Source organism: Hipposideros armiger, unplaced genomic scaffold (assembly GCF_001890085.2).
Source record: "Hipposideros armiger isolate ML-2016 unplaced genomic scaffold, ASM189008v1 scaffold_51, whole genome shotgun sequence".
NCBI lineage: Eukaryota > Metazoa > Chordata > Mammalia > Chiroptera > Hipposideridae > Hipposideros > Hipposideros armiger.
The window spans coordinates 1,220,915-1,242,067 of record NW_017731401.1 but is presented as its reverse complement, the minus strand read 5'-3'; the positions used below and the strand labels follow the sequence as shown (position 1 = coordinate 1,242,067).

Below are 21,153 nucleotides of genomic sequence, written 5' to 3'. Positions count from 1 at the left end.
CTATGTTCAACAAAAGAAAACAAATATTAATCAAAATATTTTACAAATTACAACTATAGGTTACATTATTATAATCAGTAAAGAAAGATGAGCATTATCTATATTTTCTAGGAAAAAACTCCAGTGACTAACATAAACAATTATCTTTACATAAACCACAATCTTTAAATGCATTTCAGTTTAAATAAATTCCTCTTATATTCCCGAGAAAATTGTTATCCATGTCACACTAATGCCTATCCAGAGATCTTGGCACACAGAAGACCCTCCACAGATGTATTATTTTTCAAGGCGAAAATTCATTGTGCTAACTTACACCTCTATCACTCAAACTAATAATTCAAGTGTTCAAATAAGTTTTAATTAAAACATACATTTTCAGAGTATAACTAAGCCCATCTTTAACAAGGGATGTTATTGCCTTCAAAATTATTATAACACAGATCATCAGGGAAATTAGATAGAAGCTTCTAGCTATCATCTGGTTTCTACACAGGGATGTACTATATATAAAAGTTCAGAAAACTACATTTCCCTTTTCTTATAACTATTTATAAGAGAACCCAAAGTCTTTTCTTTCAGGCTATCTGTGGTTATTAGAGATCCATTATCCTCATAATGAACTTTAAGTGTAAGATTTTCCTGACCTGTTTCTTTCAAGTAATTAAAAAAAAAAATTTAACATAAAAGTACAATTGTTAAAGTCCTTGGCAAATTTTTCTATCCTAAAAGAAACCACGTTCCTACTTATAGTTTTGTTCAAATAGCCAGATTTTACTGGCCATAGTTGTAAAGTGGGAAGAAATACCTATTAGAAGAACAAGTCCTCAAACTTTATAATGCATCCTCAGGGATTCAGAGTCCATACATAGATCTACAGCAGAGATCAGCAAACTACAGCCCATAGAGCAAATGTGGCCTACCACTGGTTTTTATAAATGAAGTTTTATTGGAAGACAGCCACACTTGTTCATTTATGTATTATCTATGGCTGCTTTCATGTTATAATGGCAGAATTGAGTAGTTGCGACAGAGACAGTCTAGCCCACAAAGCCTAAAAAATGTACTATCTGGCACTTTCACATACACAAAAAAGTTTGCCAACCCCTTCTCTAAAGGAAGCAATCTACATCTTTAAAAGTACTTCAGATTATGCTGATCTAGCACACTTCATAAAACAATGCTACAGAGACAGCTGTAGAAGCTTGTGGTAGCAACATCGGGAATTCCTAGCTAGAGTATATTCTTAACCTATTTCTGGGTGTTACAGCATACCAAATAAATGTCATTAGCTTGCAGTATATGAATATGAAAGTTCATCAGTCAATGCAAAAAAAGGCTTTTAGTGATATACACAGCATTATAAGCCTAAAAAAGGACGAAAACTAAGGACCCAAAGGAAAAAACAAAGATTGGTGAAAGGGTGGGGAACTGTCAGGATCCTAAATGCCATTACGGAACCACAGAAGTTCCACATTTACCAAGGACCTGATTTCTACAAAAGGATCTGCTACATATAAGTTTGGAAAACTACATTTTTCTTTTCTTTTAACTGTTTATAAGAGCAGAATCCAAAGTCTCTTCTTTCAGATTATATGTGAAATAAGAATAACTAAAAAAGTTAAAAGGTAATAAGCAGGTAAGCTGCTACTACAGCTCTCATAAGTGCTAAACTTGATATCAATGCACCCATATTATTATTCTAATTGAAGACATGTTGATATCTGAGAACTCTCAAAGACTAAGAGCAGAATATAAGGAAAATGCAATGAGTCAGGTGAAAAAATTCTAGAATATATTGACTTTATGACACCTACACAACCACTAAAGGAAAATCTACACTTTTATATTTAATCTGCGATTTTAGTTAATTTAATTCATTGCTTACCTAATTCAATTGGTACTTAAGCTTTCAGAATTTTGTTACTATTAATAAATTTGACTTTAGTATTACATTATATAATATACATATATATTTCATCTAATATATGTGGCAGGTAGAAAAAAGACCTTGATTAAATATATCTACAAAAATAAAAACCCACTCCACATAGGTAATAAAAACCTCTCAAGAGAAAATACTCCACAAACATAACACTGGAATTGAGAAAAACCATTCCTACTGATACAACACGCTACATATGCAAATTATTTTCATAACATTTTTAGAGACTATGATTGTTAAAACAATTACCTGCAAGCTGTGCCAATCGATCATGAAGCTTGTACAAAGTGTTCATCATAAGATTTTTTTCACTTTCCTAAAATTAAAAGAAATTATTATAAAATATCTAATTCCAAGAAAAACATATACAAAATACTCTTATTCAAAAACAAAAACATAAATTTAAAATCATAGAAACTACATAATCTAAAGACATTCATATTTAAACAATGGCTACCATATTCTAGCGAAAACTAAACTTAAAAATCTAAATTACTAACTCTAGATATTTTACTTTCTTGAGGGTGATTGGGAAATGGGCACTAAGTTTAGTGCGAAAAATGGTTTCATACACAACAAAATCCCCCAACCACCAAAGCAATGCTCCCAATCCCCCTATACAATTGCATGCTTATGTATACTGTTTTTATGACACTGTTTTCTTCCAGGCTGTCCTTCGTGTTTTGTTTAATCTGACTCAACCACATCACAATAAGGGAATGAGTACTGACACACTGATTGACCTTCAACCACTCCTAGGCTCCCAAAGTGGCCCTGTAGAAATTTATGAACCATTAAAGTAAAATAAACATTTAATGAATATCTGCTAAGAGTTAAGACAGTTCTCAGCAAAGAGAGACCCAATGAACAAGATGGTTCCTATTCTCAAGGGCAAAACACATATTAAGTGTTATATTAAAGTTGCAAACAAAACGCAATGTAAATACAGAAGAGGGAGGGAAGGGAAGATCCATTCATGGAATAGAATATTTGAGTTGAGCTTCACAGGAAGAAGGGAACAGACCAGCATTCAAGCAGAAGGAACAGCATGAGCAAAGGCATGAAGGCATGAAAGCACTGGGTCTACTTCTTACATAATCAGTAACCTACTCAACAAACTACTGGAAAAGTAGTTTGGAATAAATTGCTAGAGAGCCCTAGATACCAAGACAGACTTTAACTTCATTCTGGAACTTTAAGGGAAAGAAAGTAAAACAGACTTGTGTCTCAGGAATATTAATCTGACCATATATTGGGTTGTCGGAAAAGTCATGACGCATTTTTGCAACGAAAAACATAGAAAAAATACGTCATGATTTTTCCGACAACCCAATATATGTAAGGAAACCACAGGAGACTGTTGCAATGTCTATGCACCCTGCCAGGTAATCTAAAGCAATGAGACCCTCAATTTAAGAGCCATCACAATTAAGGAAGACCAACCAATATAAGCAATGAGGAAAGATTGGTTAGAAGATGGGCTAATAACAGCTTACCACACCATTTGAAAAACATTCATGATTTATGAGGGGGCTGTGTCTTTATTATTTCCTTTCTTCCTGAAGTGTCTAACAAAACAGGATTACTGGATGAATACGACCAGGAGCAAATTCAGAGACGATATAAAAAGGTGGGAAAGTAACACATATGCCCAATAACATGCAACCTCATCCATTTGTTTTCGTGCTGTATGTTCAGAGACAGAAGTTTGCACACTATGGGTGGCATGCTTTTGTCAATGAAGCTTTAATCAGTGACACTATATGAAGAAGAAAACTCATCAAAGGCTCCATGATCCTACCACCAGAGGCCCTGGTTTTACGTGAGATGGTTGATAGAAACTAGTGACATTCCTTCAGCTGACTACTTCCCTTCTAACCCTCTTTTTAACATTTTAACATTCCTCAACTTTATCTCAACCAGATTCTGAGTCAAACCAGTCCTTGTCTTCTCATAAGTTTAAATCCAAATTGTAAAAATCAGACATCAGAAGTAACTGCAGGGACTGAAAACCAAGATTCTGAAAGCTATGCATTTTGCATTTGTGATACATTAAACCACAAAATCATTTTTAATAAATATATTCAATACAATAGGATAAAAGGAGTTCCAATGATAGTGCAGCTTGTGGAGTTGATACATAAAACCAAAGTAAATCTGATTAAGCTCTGGGATTAAAGTAGTTGAGAGTTTTGAAGTTTTGTTTCCTCTCAGTTGGAAAAGTAACTGATATCCTTTTTGTTTTATATATCCTGATCATGTCCATCCCCACTATCCTTTCAAAAATAAAACTAAATCCAAAAATTTGACACTCGCCCTTCGTGATCTTTAATGAACATCAGAGGCCTGGAAATAATACTTCATCTTTTAATTCACAAATATTAACACTGGGCTTGGTAAGTAAATGAAATAACAAAACCTAATCAGGTGTAACTGCATCTCATACTGGGTAAGATAACATATACATATACTGTTATATCCTCATACAAAGAATTTAAGCACCCAAAAAAGCTCAACTATAATTTTTTCAAGAATTTTTTTTCCAATGGCAACTTATTCAAACTTATTAAAAATGAACATCTATGTATCAAAATGATCAACTAAGTTATAATCTAAAGAGTTTTTATGGACTGTGCTATTAATGTGAACAAATCAATTTTGAGAAAGAAATAGAATTTACCACCAGTATACTGATTTAGAAGTAAATCTGAAAAGTAGGTAAATCAAATTTTAAAGTTACTTTCTTTATAGAAACTTGTTGGCTTATAGTGTCACTCCAGTTTTCTTCCATTCTGACTGCTTTTCAGATCCTCTCCTAACATTCAGCTTGAAATGTATCTAACTAGTGGCTTTCCTAACCACCCTGAAAACAAGTTAAAGATCTACCAATAAGTCCATATTTAAAGTAAGCTTTCAAGTAACTTTTCATTAAACAAAAATAGTTTTATGACTTAAGATAGCTACCTTTTAATTGTTTTGGTAAGGTCCAGATTTTCTTTTAGTAACATATCATTCTCTGAAGCAAAGTTCTTATTCTTGGGTTGGGAGTGGGGAGGGAGGATCAAACTATAGGGTTACTGTACCGAATTTTCTCATACATTGTCACCTTTAAATATCTCCCTCTTCTATCCTCAGCCAACTTTCTCCTCAAAGATATTTTCAATTGTTTGTATCAAGTCTCTGATGAAAGGGTAATAACGGATTTTAAACACTCAGCATTGTGCCTGGCACAGAATAAATATGTAAGTGAACTGCCAACATTTTCATTACAATTATTACTATTATTTAGAAGTTCAGAACTTTAGTTTCCCCCATGGTGAGAATTACACAGAAGAAAATAGTCTTGCATTTCCAATATTCAGCGAGTACATATACAAATTTAAATCATGATGTCAGTAGCAGTGTTGTACTTAATACTATAACTGATAAAGGCAACTTATCTTGAAAACAAATATCACCACAATAGAATATTACTATAATCATTACAAAGTCTCACTCTAACAATCTAAAGTTAATATTCTGTGGCTGTGATCACACATTGTTATACATCCTTCATCACAACAAATAGTTTTCTATACGGTCTATATTACTGTCAGTTCCTATAATAAAAAAATTAATAACTAATTATGTATAATATAGTCAAATATCATAATTTTTGAAGTGCGTATAATGATGTGTAAGTGAAAAATATTTTCATGTGAGTAAAATTTAGGTTAAAATTAAAATTATAGATCCTTTAAAAAAAAGTAATCATAAATAGGTAGCCTACGGGATATGTTTCTTTCTAAACCCTTTGCCTTCCTAATGGCTGAATAGGCACGCCAATGACCAAAAAAATCCAAAAAAGAAACAAAATGAGGTCAAAGAAGACAAAAATCTACTAGGGAATCCAACAAGTGATGAAAAGGCATACTTTTAAGGGTCAGACCAGGGCCCTAGATGACATGCCCCTGCCATTTTACTGGACAGCTGGCTTTTACCTTGAAGTGATAAACAATTCAGCACTTAGGAGAAAATCTGCATTGGATTTAATTATACTATAGTTAAGGAATATTCAAAATTAGAAAATTTATTGCTTCAGCTTAAAAAAACTTTTTTAAATTACTATTTTTAGTTGATAGTCACCCTAATACTATTATCACATAAAACATGAGATAAAATATCAGTATTATGATCTTTTACTTACTTGTATATTTCCAAATGTTTCATCAAAGGGGTTTTTTACTATCAAGAAAAGGAAAAAAAAGAGAGAGAGAACTATTAGCATCATTTAAAAATAAGAATTAGAATCCCCCTAAACAAGTCTTCTGAAATGCAAGCACATACTTTAATAAAACAATGTAAATATGCACATAAAATGTAAACAAACTGATAACAAAGGTTGGGGAAGTAATTTTTCATACTTACTATACTTACCATTCTCACTTTGAAATTGTGGTCTTTTCTGTAATAACTGAGAGAAGGTGCTCTGGTCAGAGTGGCTGGGTTCAAGTCCCAGCTCCATCACTTACTAGCAACTTGACCTTGAATTAACATCTACTTAGCCACTCTAAGTTGTAGTTTCCTCTTCCATAAAGTAAGGATGTAACAGTGACACCTACCTTATATTGTTGTTGTGAGGACTAAAAGATAAATCATAAAAAATAGTTGGCATGGCCTCAAACACTTGATACATGTTACCTATTATTGTTACTGTTAATGACTGTATCATTTGTTTCCACCTTTACTTGGTTTCTCTTCAAAAAACTTCTAAAAGTAGTTACTACTTGTGAAAATCTACTTAATTCTTGCCTATTTTGAATTCAAATTAGCTGCTATTTTAGGTGCTTTAAAATTGAAGAATTCATTTAGAATTCTGATTTCCAATGATTACAAAAACCGCCTAATCCTTGCTAAAATCTGGAAAAGTGGAAAGAAACAAATGGATCAAAATAGCTAAAATTAAGTCTCAGTATTAAACACTTTGGATTTCCAATAAATAAGTAAAAGATTTACCACTTTCTAGCCAACCTCCCTATACCTCCCCCCAAAAAAAGATACAAATAAGTTTATGGCTGAATATGTAACATCTCTCATGATTATTATTTAGAATCCCCTCTTTATCATCTATTTTTAAATCACATGCAAAAATATTCAAAGCTTTGATACCTGGATCTCTATAATCCAGGTCACAACTGAGACTGACTGAGCCTACAAAGTACTTCACTCTGACTAGGTTTCCTTTCTGAGGTGCTTTTCTATTTTTATTTGAGAAAACAGGAAGTCCCATAGGAACTAGGAGCTGCCTGATTCTAAGAAAATTCATGTGTGACACCAGTTTTACAAGGTACAGTAAAAAAGCAAGGAAAAAAATGTATCCTACCATCATCTAAAGCAATTTTGCTAATAGATTTTTAGACAACATTTTTCTATAGAGCAACAGAGTTTTAATGCTGGGAAAGAAAAAATTTTGAAAGATCAAAAGTACTCAGTAGGGGAATAGAAAGAAGAAATAATATAGCTTAAAGATTAAATAAAATGTTAAGAATCTTGAACTAAAAACAAACTCCTTAGTAACATTAATTTTTATTAATGTAAAATTTGAACAATTTAAAATAAAGCAATATTTAGTTAAATAACACCTTGTCAATCTAGCTAAAATAAAAATCTGATTAAAATTGGCTGAATACTACTAAAAACAGGTATTTTATTTACTCTTTATCAGAAGAATAATTCTAAAATATATTAAAACATGCAATTCTAAAACACAGGTTTTAATGTCTATGAAGAAAAGCCATGACAGCATTATTTTTTTTTGACTAGATACAAAATTATTTTTTGTCAAGATTATTAAACGGAAAACTAGCTCGAGTATCACTATGAAAGTATTGCTGTAGATAGATTGTGATGTTCTCCCACTAGACTGCTCATACTGCGAACTTCTCACGACAGGGATCATGTATCATTTATGTTTGTATGCATATGCCTGCAGCCAAGCATAGTTCTGGACATACTGTGAGTGCTTGAAAAGTGCTGGTTGTGCTTATCTAGGCTAAATCCACCTTTTATTCTACTCAGTGTGTTAGCACTAAAGCGAAAGTGTTAAACTCTGCAGGAAGTTGGAGATGGTATGTTCTGAGCAACTGGCAAGGGAGAAGGATAAGATAACAAAGAGAAAGCAAAAGAGCTGAACAATAATTCTGTTGAAAAACACTGCTCTGCCCTTTGTATCATTCTAGATTTCTGCCTCTTGTCTAATGAGCTAAGACACCCAAGAGCATAACATATCTAAATAGCCAACAATATATTTTCCATCCTACACATCTTCTGTTAAAAAGAATTTTCCCCATGTCCTATGACAGACAACTGTCACCTATTAAATTAACAGACAGACCTACTGAATTAACAGCAGAAGTAAAATACAGCCTTGAGGTTAAGTTTTAGAAAGGAAACACCATCTACAAACAGTAATTCCAACAAACTAAAAGCCCTCAAATTTCTAAAAGAAGCATCATTATACATCTATTTTTCTTCCCCCAAATCATTTCAGTATTTCTAAAACCACATCATTCTCTTCTATCTCATCCAAATTACCTACAATCTTTAATAGAAACAACACATGCTGTTACCCCTAGTGAAAATACTCCTCCCTTCCCTATTAGGCAATTATAGAGGAGAAACAGTATTACAAAAGCATTCCACAGCCAAAAATTGCCACCTCATTTATTAGCCTCTTTTCTAGGGATGGACCTGAGAGTGAATTATAGTTCTTATCCCTTATCCTAAAGTAATGATAATGCCAAGTTGTTATTTCAAACTTCACTCTTCCATCCCTAAAAGGCACAACCTTGAAGCCATTTTAGACCTGGTACTGTCCTCTTTTATGCCCTACACCACTGACATCACTACTTTTTCTCAAAGTCTCCTTCTTTGGCCATTTCTCCTTAAATTTTCTTGTTCAGATATTTCAAACTTCAAATATACCAAACTTTTATTTTTAAATGTCCTTAATATTTTAACTTCTCTTTCCTTTAAACTATCTTAATGATTGTAAAAGTCGAACTCCTAAAAATGTTTCTTTAATTATACTACTAGACCCCTCAAAATTGTCCAATGATTGCCCATCACATTTGCTTCAAGGAACTAATTCTCATCTTGTGATACTTTCCTACTTACTTATAAGACACACTGATGACTCTCCAAATCTCTCTCTCCCACATCAATTCCAAAAATGTTACTAGTTTTACTGATCCTTTCTGTCAAGTGTAAACTTTTGTTTCATTCTCTTAGGCTAAGACCAAATTTATCAACCATTATAAATTCCCAGATAAAAGGGGGAAAATAAAGTATATCAACCTATAAATGTATTCACAAAGTATATGTTTAATGTTGACCAAATAAACTGGTGTTCTTAGAAAGGCACCATTCTGGTCACTCGATGGCAGTAAATGAAAAAGTCTCTGGTGACCAAAGTTCCTTTACAACGCAGAAAGAAATACAAACATTTAACAAATATTTATTGAGTACTTTGTGCACTGGAAATGTGGCCGTGAATAAAATCAAAAATATCTCTGCCCTCAAGGAGCTTATGTTCTTAAAGGGGTTAGAAGAGACAATGGACACATATTTTTTAAAATATATAGTATGTCAAATGGTTCTAACTGCTTTAGAGGTAAAACAGCAGGAATGGTGCTTGACACATGAGGGAGGGAAGCAATATTAAATCAAATGGACAGAGAAAGCCATACTAAGAAGACTGCATTTGAATAGAAACCTGAGGGAGAAGAGGGACAGAGCCATGTGGATACCTGAAGAAAGTGGTTTACAGACAGGCAGGCAGACAGACAGACAAGAAGTCTACAAGCTGTGAAGTGGAAGCATGCCTGTCATGTTATTCCTAGTTATGAAGCAGAGTGGATGAAACAACAAGTAGCAAGAAATGAAGTCAAACTAGTAAGATTATTTAAAGGGAGTCAGTAGGTACAGATAACATAGGGCCTTCAAGACTCTTACATATTAGTCTGAGTAAGAAACCTTGGCAAATTTGAAGTATGTTATCTGGCTTCTTCTTTAAAAGGAAGGCACATGTAATAAGGGCACTCTCATGATTAAGTTTAAGAGTCCTAAGCATTTAGAGAATAAATTATTCGCTATGCATGAACCAGGAAAACTGAGGAAATAATTCATTCAGGGTGCACAGCCAGCTTTAGTCAGCTTCGGTATTTTTTGTTTTGTATACTGGAAATACTATCAATTAGTAAACAAAAATACTGTCAGGAGGAACTGAATAGACATTTTTCTAAAGAAGACATACAAATATCCAACAGGTACAGGAAAAGGTGCTCAATATCACTAATCATCAGGGAAATGCAAATCAACACCACAATGAAATACCTCATGCTTGTTAAAATGGCTATCCTCAAAAAGACAAGGTAACAAATGCTGGTGAGGGTGCAGAGAAAAGGGAACACTTGTGCACTGTTGGTAGGAATGTACAATAAATTGGTACAGCCATTATAAAAAAACAGTATTGAAGTTCCTCAAAAAAATTAAAAGAAGAACTACTATATGATCCAGCAAATCCCACTTCTGAGTATAAATACAGAGGAAATGAAAACAGAATCTTGAAGATATCTACACCCCCATGTTCACTGCAGCATTATTGACAATAGCCAAGATATGGAAACACCCTAACTGGCAATGGATGAATGGATAAAAAAAGTGTGTGTACACACACGCACATGCATGCGCTCACACACACGAGTATTATTCAGCCATGACAAAGAAGGAAATTCTGCCATTTGCAACAACATGCATGGACCTTAAAAGGGCATTATGCTAAGTGAAGTCAGACAAAGAAAGTCAAATGCTGTATGGTGTCACTAGTATGCGGAATCTAAAAAAGCCAAACTCAGAGAAACAGAGAGTAGAATGGTGGTTACCAAAAGCTGCAGGGTGGGGGAAATGAGGAGATATTGGTCAAAGGGACAAGCTTCCAGTTATAAGATTAATACATTCTGGGGATCTAATGTACAGCATGGTGATTATATAGCTAACATGGATGTTCTGTTATTCTTTGAAAACTTCAAGTCATCTAGGCAGTTAAATACAGCTGCATAATGACTAATTATCTCTCTGAGTTGTACCTTTTTGTAAACAGACATTCAAATTCTCAAATCCCATCTTCTAGCATTAATGATTTAAACAGAGCATAATTATATGTGAAGAAGTGGGGGGTGAGGGGCAAATGTTTCCAACAGCTGCAGAACACTGCACCTGTGTGGCAAACACTTTTGCATTACACCATCAGCCAGAGTAATCTAAAAATGGACAGGGTGAACAAGGCAGTGCATTCTTTTGCAACACAGCACATTACCCATTTGTTCTCTGAAAGTTCTCCAATGATTTCACAGCTCTATTATACATATATAGTCATCCCAAAAGACAGAAACAATTCACTTCAAGTATACTTAATAAATTACTATGAATATTGAAATTAAATCAACAATCAAAATAAACCAAGTTTTATGGATAAAACTGTCTACTATAAAACTTGGCTAGGGTAAACTCTTGTACCACCCTGTTCTAATCATAAATAACCTTTTCATTTTAACTCCACCTATCTATCTGGATTTACAGAGGTACAGACCTAGAAAGGGATAATGAATGAAAAAGGGAAGGAGGGCAAAAACTCAAAAGCTTCTCCACTTCTCATATCCTATAGGACTCCCAAATTTTCACTTGCCCTGTATTAAGAGGCAACAATCCAGTGCTACTTCCAAATAAGCTATTCTTAAAGGATAACAGAACATCCATAGTAGTTCTATAAAATAAAAATAAAAGGGGCTTGAAATGTGGACATCAAAGTAGTAAGAACATAATGAAAACTGAAATGTGTCCAAGGAAATAAAAGATCAAAACTCATAATTAAATTGGTAATAGCCTTATTATTTGATTGGTACTTATTCTTCATCTCTTTACAATAAAGAACATTATGGTCTCTTTCAACCTTTTGGTCATTTGAGTCTCATATTTACTCACTGTAAAAATGATTCCCTAGGGAAGCAAAATTGATAATAGACTATAATTGAAATTTGTCTTTATTCAAAAGCTAATTTCACATTATAACTATACCCCAAGTTTGGGATCTCTGTAACAAAAGCTGTAAGAAAGACTTCTAACCACAAACTGTTCAGTTTCTATGCTTACAGTAATTTCAGTCTGAGCTTTTGTTGTCCGTGGCAGATCTGTTCAACAAGTATTTATGGGGCATATTCAACACACCACGTCCTGAGAACATGCTACTTAAGCAGTAGTGGAGGTAAATGAGTAGCTGTGATATATAATGTAATCAACACCTCCTTGGAGTTTAGTATAGTGTGCCTTAAGAATTCGGGAAGGGGCAAATCATTTCTGCCTAAAATACATTCAAGCCTTAAAAATAAACCAAGAATAATAACATGGAATGAACTACTGGAAAAGGCAACATTGATGAACCTCAAAATATCATGCTGAGCGAAAGAAAGCTTTATAAAAGAGTATTCTATGAACCCACTTATAAGTTTTAGAACAGGCAAAATTAATCTATGGTGAACAAATCAGAACAGTGATAAGAGTACTGACTGGACATGAGACTTTTGGAGCGGAAGGTAATGTTATCTATTTGTAGAAATTTAGGTTACATTGCTGGAGGATTTGTCAAAACTCATCTGATGGTACATTAAAGATTTGTGCATTCTGATTGTATACAAATTTTACCTAAAAAAAGAAAAATCTCACTCGAGTTAATAAATCCATGAAGTATGTAAGGGTAAAGTATACTATGGTCTTCAACTTACTCTGAAATACATTTTTTAAAAAGACAATAATGGATAGAGGATGGGCTAGTAACTAAAACTGAAGTTCCCATTCAAAAAAAGTTTAATCCAAGAGACTCAGACTTTAAGAAAACAGCAACAGCTTACTGTAATATAAAATATAAAGTTAAGAATGAATCTCTCCCCATCCCAACACACACACCCCTAAGTCCTCGTGGCTCAAAACTTCAGAGGGAAACTATCAGGCTGATGTCTTCATCTAAATCTCTCAGCTAAAGACATCCATGTGTTTACCCAACAGAAGAACACATTCAAATAAAGACAAAACAGTGTGTCTACTAAAATTCTGGAAGCTTTATCTTACACTACACTGCTCAATGTCCAAAAGTGTGAGTGATCTGCTTTTTCAGTACCTTCACAGATCTCTTCTTGAAAACCAGTTTTTCACATACGCCAGTTAAAGAATTATGCTACTGCATGGTGAAAAGTGAATAGAAAAATAAAAGCAAGTCAACCCACAAAGGTTAAATACAAACCTATAAATAAAACCAAGCATCTGTGCAACAGATAACTTGGCACCCAAAGGAATTTATGCTAATGCAATACTGTAATTTATTAAACATGGTGACAGCTCACTGTATTAAGAGATCTTAAACATTACCATTACACACTAGAGACTGGCTCTAACACTTCCTCAAGGTTTACATTACCAAGAATACAAGTGAAACTGTATTACAATGAGGTCTGTTCTGAAAGAATACTGCTCAATGAAAATTTGGAGATCCAAAGAGGATCTAGGACACACTATACAACCTATCTCCAATGCAATAAATCAACATGTATTTTCCGTATAATAAAATACCAAAGGTCTTCTACTTAGTAACATTCTCAACCACAATGCATGTTTTTAACATTTTAAATGACTAGAGATAATAAACACTACCAGCAGTTTAGTTTTGCGTAGCACACACAATATGCAAATAAGAATATTGGAGAGAGAAGCTGCAGTGCAATGAAAAGGTAAACAGAACTAAAAAAAGCTAAATGATAGTTCTCATTCCATTCATCAAATGGGGAAAAGGACTATAGCTCACATAAAAGGGAAAAGGGCATTAATATGTATAGATAAAGCAGAAGGTGAAATATGACTGAAACAAACATATAAACTGAATTTGGAGCTAAAAAGAAAATCCCCATCACTGACTTTATGAGAAACGTGCTTAAAAGTTACATCTTGACACTCAGCTCAGGTAGAAACAAGACAGAAATGAAAAGTCATTGGGAAATAGAGGTAAAAAATTAGGTAACAAATAAAACCACTGGGTTAAAACAAAATGTAAGCATTTATGACATGCAGTAAACCAAGCTAAATAAGACTTTTTTTGTTGGTTACAATATATGGAACCCTAAGAGTGAAACTCATGCTTCCACATGAACACAATGCACAGAAAAGTACAACACACACTGGAATCGTATCAGATTTTCATCTAATGTCTATTTTTAACTTCTACGTGTAGCAGAGCAGAATACGAATAAATCTGTATGAATGAATGCTAAAAAAATGATGCATGCAATTCCCCACAATCATTCTATTGGCTGTTAAGGTCAATAAGCATGTGCCCTAGACAATCCCTGAGATGGGAGATAAGATGATGCTATTCCCTCACCTGCTCTCAGTTTCCCTGTGGCTCTCATACTGTAAATACTTCCAACATTGAGTATGATTTTCATGTTTAAAGATGTATAATCCTTAATACTTCATTGGGTACTAAAACAGTCTATTCTTACACTGGAGAAAAAAAACAAAAATAAAACTGGTCTTTTTGAGAACATATGGCAGCCTCTAAATCTAGGGCACTTCTTAATAGCATTTTCGACCACCCTTAATTTTTGCTTTACGCTCTATCTTCAAAAACCTAACTTCACAGAACTACTGTATACTAGAGTTGGAAATTTGAATGAGTCAGTAACAAAACATAAAACTGATGCTTTAATAATACCCATTTAGGGGGCTGGCTGAGTGGCTCAGTTGGTTAAGAGCGTGAGCTCTGAGCAACAGGGTCACCGGTTCGATTCCCACATGGGCCAGTGATGTGCCCTAGCTGAGCTGTGGCTGAGCTGCCAAGAGGTGGCAGGATGGCTCAGCTGGTGAGAGCAAGTGCTCCTAACAACAAGGTTGCCGATTTGACTCCTGCATGAGATGGAAGGCTATGCTCACCCTCAACTAAGATTGTACACCGCACCTTAAGCTGAGTGGCCGTGAGCTGCCGACAGGCGGCCAGATGGCGACTGGACTTGGAGCTGAGCTAGCTGCACCCTCCACAACAAAAATTGAAGGATAACAAGTTGGCTGTTTCCCTTCCCCAATTCCCCAATAAAATCTTTAAAATAATATAATAATAATAATACCCACTTAGTAAACATTCAAGGCATCTTAAAACTCCCAAATTATTACTAATTCAAGCTTATTTCTCCATATACCATCTTTTATTTGTTAAATTCTGTTCAACAAGATGCTAAGGAATACAAAGATGAAACCCACAGTCCCTTCCCTAGAGCAGCGAGGGTCATGGACCCTTTTGAGAAATCAATAAAATCTATGGACCCGCTCTCCAGAAAACTGCCCAATAATTTAAAAATTTGCATATAATTTCAAGGAGTTACTGTTCACCTGGAGTCCATTTATAGCTTTTTAAAAGATTCATGGGTCATTGGGGTTAAGAACTCTGGTCTAGTAGAATATGCCTTTTCTTAAAAGGGGAAGGTGGGGATAATTCCAAAGCAAAACCAAAAACTAATACACTGAGATGGTACAAAACCACAGACAATACAGTATAGGTACGAAGATCCATGTTGGGAGTCAGATTATCTGTATTCAAATATTCGCTCGGCTACTTACTTACTTTGGACAAGTAACTTAACCTCGCTAAGCCTCAGTTTCCTAAAAGTAATGATAATGATACCTGACTCTTAGGATTTGTTTTAAGAATTCCATGAAATCATGCATGCAAAATTTAGCACAGTACTGAAACAGAGGAACACACACACAAGTACAGACCTGGGTAGAGTCCACTTCATTGAAATGATTCCTAAAGCCTTTACAGTATCAGTCCACATACACCCTCAGAGTAAACTATCAGTTTTTTTAAGACTGTTTTTATGACCAAATAGCCCAACTAAAACATCATCTTTTTTCAATCCCCATTGCCCAAAGTAGTTAAATGACCATCTTAGGTGGCAAAAATGTTGACTTAAGTTTATCTGCTTTTATTCATGCAGTGTGACCTCCCTTCCCCCAGAACCAAGATTTATTACCAAAAATAGGCAAAAAGATAAGTATGGCAACAACCATTTAATGAATTTGTAAAAAAACAAAAAAAATTGTAAATTAAAGCACAAGAGAACGTATTTATTTACATTCATATATTCATGCTCTAGCTAGTCAACCAACTTACCAGAATTTTGATTTACTATTGTATTTTAAGCTGATTACTCCTTTCTTTTTTCAAATTATTCACCCTACTTATAGGCTATTCTTCCTTTTTAAACACGTGTATGGATTTTTATTTAACTCCATTAGTTATACTATGGTTCTTCATCACTACACAGTTATTAGTGAACCTCAGTGTCTTTTATTCCACATTATAATCCCAACAAAATTTAACCAAAAAAGAATTTTAAAGAAGTGTTTGTTTTAAAAATAAATAAAATAAGCAATCTAAACCAACCCAACAGAATATTACACTCTTATTTTTTAAAATGCATTTGGACTGATATTCTGCTTACAAAATTCAGGCAAGGACACTAAATCACCCTCGTTTCTCTCATTTTCTAACCCCAAAATTACAAAATTTTTTAAAAGATACTAAATATTTTCAAAGTAATTAGGTCATATTTCTTTTTTTCCTTCTTGGATGACACAGTATTAATATAATTTATACCTATTTTATATTAATGTCAACCTAGTACAATTTAAATTTATATTACAAATTTTTAAAATTTAACTAAAATACAAATTTCTCTAAGTACTGCTTACTTCTGGAGTTATGTCATTTCAATAAATCCAAAGTACCACTCCCTCCACACTGAAAGCAGTGGAATAAAATGACAAAAAAAAAAAATCTCTGGAGCAAGGAACGCTAGCTCTAACATTTATGACCTGTGATCTTAGACAAGTCACCGTCTCTGGGACTCTAGTTAACTTAATGTAAAATGGGATGCTTTGTGACTATGTACAGCAATACCAAGGGAAAGGCATTAATAAATCTTAGCTTTTGCTTCTTTTCCCAATCCTAACATGAAATTAAAAAAAAAATAGCACTCAGTTTACAAAATAACAATATATTACTACTCCATTCCTCATTTGTCTCTGGCATGGAGGTACTTGAGAAGAAGTGACGGAGTTCTTAAAAAAAAAAAAATCTGTTGAGTTAGGAAAACACGAAAGGGAAGACCCCAAGGCAAGGCTCCTGCCAAAAACCTTTAATAACGCCTGAATTTTCACTGTCAAAGCTTCCCTAATCAGAGCTAGAATCTGGGTTAATAAAGATCTTGTATTTAAAGTACAATCACCTCTGAGATTAAAAGGCTTTTACCAGTTGGTAGTTTGGTCAATCAGTCATTTAAACATTATAACTTGATCCCCTGACATTCACTATGAAGGTCTTGAAAACAAATTTTAAAATATAACCAGTATATCTAATTTCCTTATATAATAGCATGCTTTAAGCAATGGTTCTCCACTTTTTAAGTAAAAGGACCTCTTTATTTATATCAAGATGGTCAGATCCACGCAAATAATACTTTTAGTATTAACTTACTAAGAAAATGTGACAAAATTCTACCATAAATACAATAATGTTTTTGCATTCTAATCATAGCAATACTGATATACAGTTGAAAAATAATAGCGCAATATGAGAAGGGCAAATCATGTTAGGTTTTCAGACAATACTTTGTAATGGGTGTTCTTCCCAAAATGTTCTCAGCCCATAAATCAGAACTACTGACATAAATTCTAAACGAAAAATGTAGGCAACCCATTTATTACACATATAAGGATGAAGGATGATTTAGAGAGGCTGGGCTAAATTCTGGATCCATAGGATTCAATCCCTTAACTAAAGATAATCACATTATCAAATTTTATCATAAAAATCATAATTTTTATTATCAGAATTCTACAATATTGTGAATTAATTCAATCATATGGCTTTCCCTAACATTTAGCTGAAAGTAGCTGAACTGAGGGAATAAAAGGAGTTGGGATTTGGTAAAAGGGAGCATATATGAAAAGGAAATGCAGAACAGTACAATGGTTAGAGGGTGAGCTTTCAAGTCATACTGCTAGGGTTCAACCAACGACATAACTCCATTACCTCCCCTCTCTGTCGTATATAACCTTGGATAAAGTGATTAACTTAATCATCCATTAAAATTCCTAATTTGTAAAATGATGTAAAAATAGTGTTTAAGAAGACTAATGTTATACTTGCCAAGCACTCAATAAATGGACTGACTTATTTATAGGGCATTATGCTAAGTGAAATACGTCAGACAGAGAAAGACAAATAATGATCTCACTTATATGTGGAATCTAAGAAAAAAAATGAACTCACAGATGGTTGCTGCCAGAGGCAGGGGTAGGAGAGGTGGGTGTGAAATGCATGAAAGTGGTCAAAAAGTACAAACTTCCAGTTATAAAATGAAAAAGTCCCAGGGAGGTAATGTATGGTGACTATTGTTAACAATACTGTATTGTATATTTCAAAGTTGCAAAGACAGTGCATCTTTAAAGTTCTCATCACAAAAAAATAACTGTATAATAATGAATGTTAATTAAAATTTATTATGGTAATCAGTTTGCAATATATACATGTATCAAATCACTATACAGCTAAAACTAATAGTGTTATATGTCAATTATATCTCAATTTTTTAAAAAAGAACTATTGAGCACTTAGATGTTTGGCCAAGATTATAGAATAGCAGGAAGCTTAGGCCAGTATAAGAACAGGAATTAAGAGATGAAAAAGTATAAAAAAAAAAACAAACATAAAAAGCCAAAAATAAATGGGCTTCCTCCTTATCCAGTCCCACAGAACATGATCCACTGCTCTGAGGACCCAAAACTTAAGCCAATACTATATTAGAGCGAAAATAGAATATGGTTTTAAATAGCCTCCTATGAGATAGCCTGGGAACTTAAACTTAAAAACAGTACGAGTATAATTAAACATGTTCTAAGTTCAACTATTTTACACATGATCTGAAGACAACCCATTCAAAAATTATAAGGACTACACCTTTTTCCTTTTGGAAGCAAACAGCTTGTCTTTGTGAGCAAACATTCTCTAGGAACCCAAGTATTTCAAGGAATTATTCAAATTCATTAAGGGAAGTATAAATACACCATAAAAGAATTGAGGTAAAACAATTTTACCATGTAAAATTGTAAAAGAATTGATACAATGTTTATAATTCAAAGAAAATTATGCATACGAGTGTCCCAAAATCCTTCTCAAAGTGAGGTACTGATGAGACCCTTACATTGTTTTTCCCCCAACAACAGTTTTCTGTTTTCATTTTTCTCAACAGGAGCTGACTTTTTCCCTTATTTCCCAGGACAGTCATGTGCCAGAATCAAAAGGTCATCCCTCCCTCCTACACGTACAGTCTGAAGAGCAGTGCAAAGCAGTTTACAATAGGAAATGGCAAAAAGAATATAAGACTATTCCCAGTAAGAAATATGGGTCAGAAATTAGGGGCTACCACTTCTATTTTAAGCTTCTTAGCTTAAAATAAGGAGTAATGAAATTGTAAGTCACTTCAGTGAATCAAAAATAGCTGAGCAGTGGCAGAACTAAATCTCAGTCACCTACCTACCCCAGGTAAGTGGCCATGCTTTAAAACAGTACAGTACAGTGAGCAGGACAGGATTTTAGGGTCGGACTTAGTTTTAAATCCCTGCTCTGCGACAAACTACCAGTTTGATTTTAGACAAATTAACATCTCCATACCTCATCATATCTGTAAAATGAGAACAAAACCTGTATCATGAATTTATTTAAAATTAATTATTCACACTATTTTTTAAGTTATGTAAGATTTAAGATTAACTGATAATATTAGAGAGAACACAATGTATGTCACATTGTAAGATTCAAAAATTAGTAGCTATTAGATCTCATTAAACCAACACTAGAACTCCATAACTCAGGGCAGTCCAGAGCTGTGCAATCCAATACAGTAGCCACTTAGCCACATGTGGCTACTGAGCACTTGAAATGTGGCTAGTCTGAACTGAAATGTGTTGTGAATATAAAATACACATTGGATTTTGAAGCCTTACTACAAAAAAAGAATGCAAAATATCTCAGTTATTTTTATACCGATTATATTTCTTGAAATAACATTCTAGATATACTGGAGTAAATAAAATCTATTATTAAAATTAATTTCACCCGTTTCTTTTTACATGTGGCTTTTTAATGTGGCTACAAGAAAAATTAAAATTACTTATGTGGCTTGTATTATATTTCTATCAGATCTAGCCTAAACAAATCACATGTGATGAAATTTCAAATGAAAAATGGTATGAAAATGTCATTAAGTGCTTCATATGTATTGTTTAGGAGACTGAAGGTCCTAATGCACTTTAAACTCCTTATACTTTAGGAGGCATGATTTTTAATATCCTGTTTCTTAAATTCATTTTATTGTTTTACATCCCCAATCTCTGGATCACCCCCATCCAACCTATTTTCTATTCATAGGCACACACCTCATCCTCTTGCTTTCACAATACTTACGGTAGCTTACAAACTAGCTGAAGAACAGTACGTGACAGGCTATCCTTCTCTACCAGCTGCACACATGGTCTGTTCTTCAGAGAATGTTAACAGAAGCTTACTCTAAGACCCATCCACATCCCTAAGAAATGTTTCCCTGTCTCAAATTCACTACTATATTTTGGATTAAGGCAACATATCCCATCTCTGAATTTCCTCTCAGCAAATCTACCTTCGAGTGGTCAGTGAGGCTAAAATTGAATTTCAAATTAATATAACTGCAAAAATAAGAATATTCTTTTTCAGTGCTTTTGTGTAGAGATAAAGCACCAATTAAGTAATGCAAAAAGATGATTCCTTTTATCTGTTCGGACAGCTTGAGAGAAAAGTTTGAAAATACTAATAAGGACTATAAATTTAACCAACTCTTGTATTATTAACATTACTAACAGGACATGTCAGAGTGCTGAACACGTGTTGCTTAAATGGGACTGCTGCAGCTGGGAAATTCTAACTTACAGTATTAAAAATATAGTTATATATCACTTCAAATTTCTCTAAAAGCATTTCCACAGACATTATCACATTAGTTCCCTATGAATGTCAGTGGCTGTAAGTAGTT

At 33.8% G+C, this 21,153-nt stretch overlaps 1 protein-coding gene across 1 annotated transcript in view; it reads right to left on the bottom strand.

Moving 5' to 3' along the window:
• The window catches only part of LEMD3 (LEM domain containing 3), a 62,490-nt gene that overhangs the window by 28,036 nt on the left and 13,301 nt on the right, over window positions 1-21,153 (bottom strand). Inside the window, exons 2-3 of the mRNA XM_019640565.1 lie at window positions 6,132-6,169; window positions 2,195-2,261 (exon numbers count right to left, since the gene is read on the bottom strand). Coding sequence (XP_019496110.1) covers window positions 2,195-2,261; window positions 6,132-6,169 — 105 coding nt within the window. The remainder of the gene's footprint in view (window positions 1-2,194; window positions 2,262-6,131; window positions 6,170-21,153) is intronic.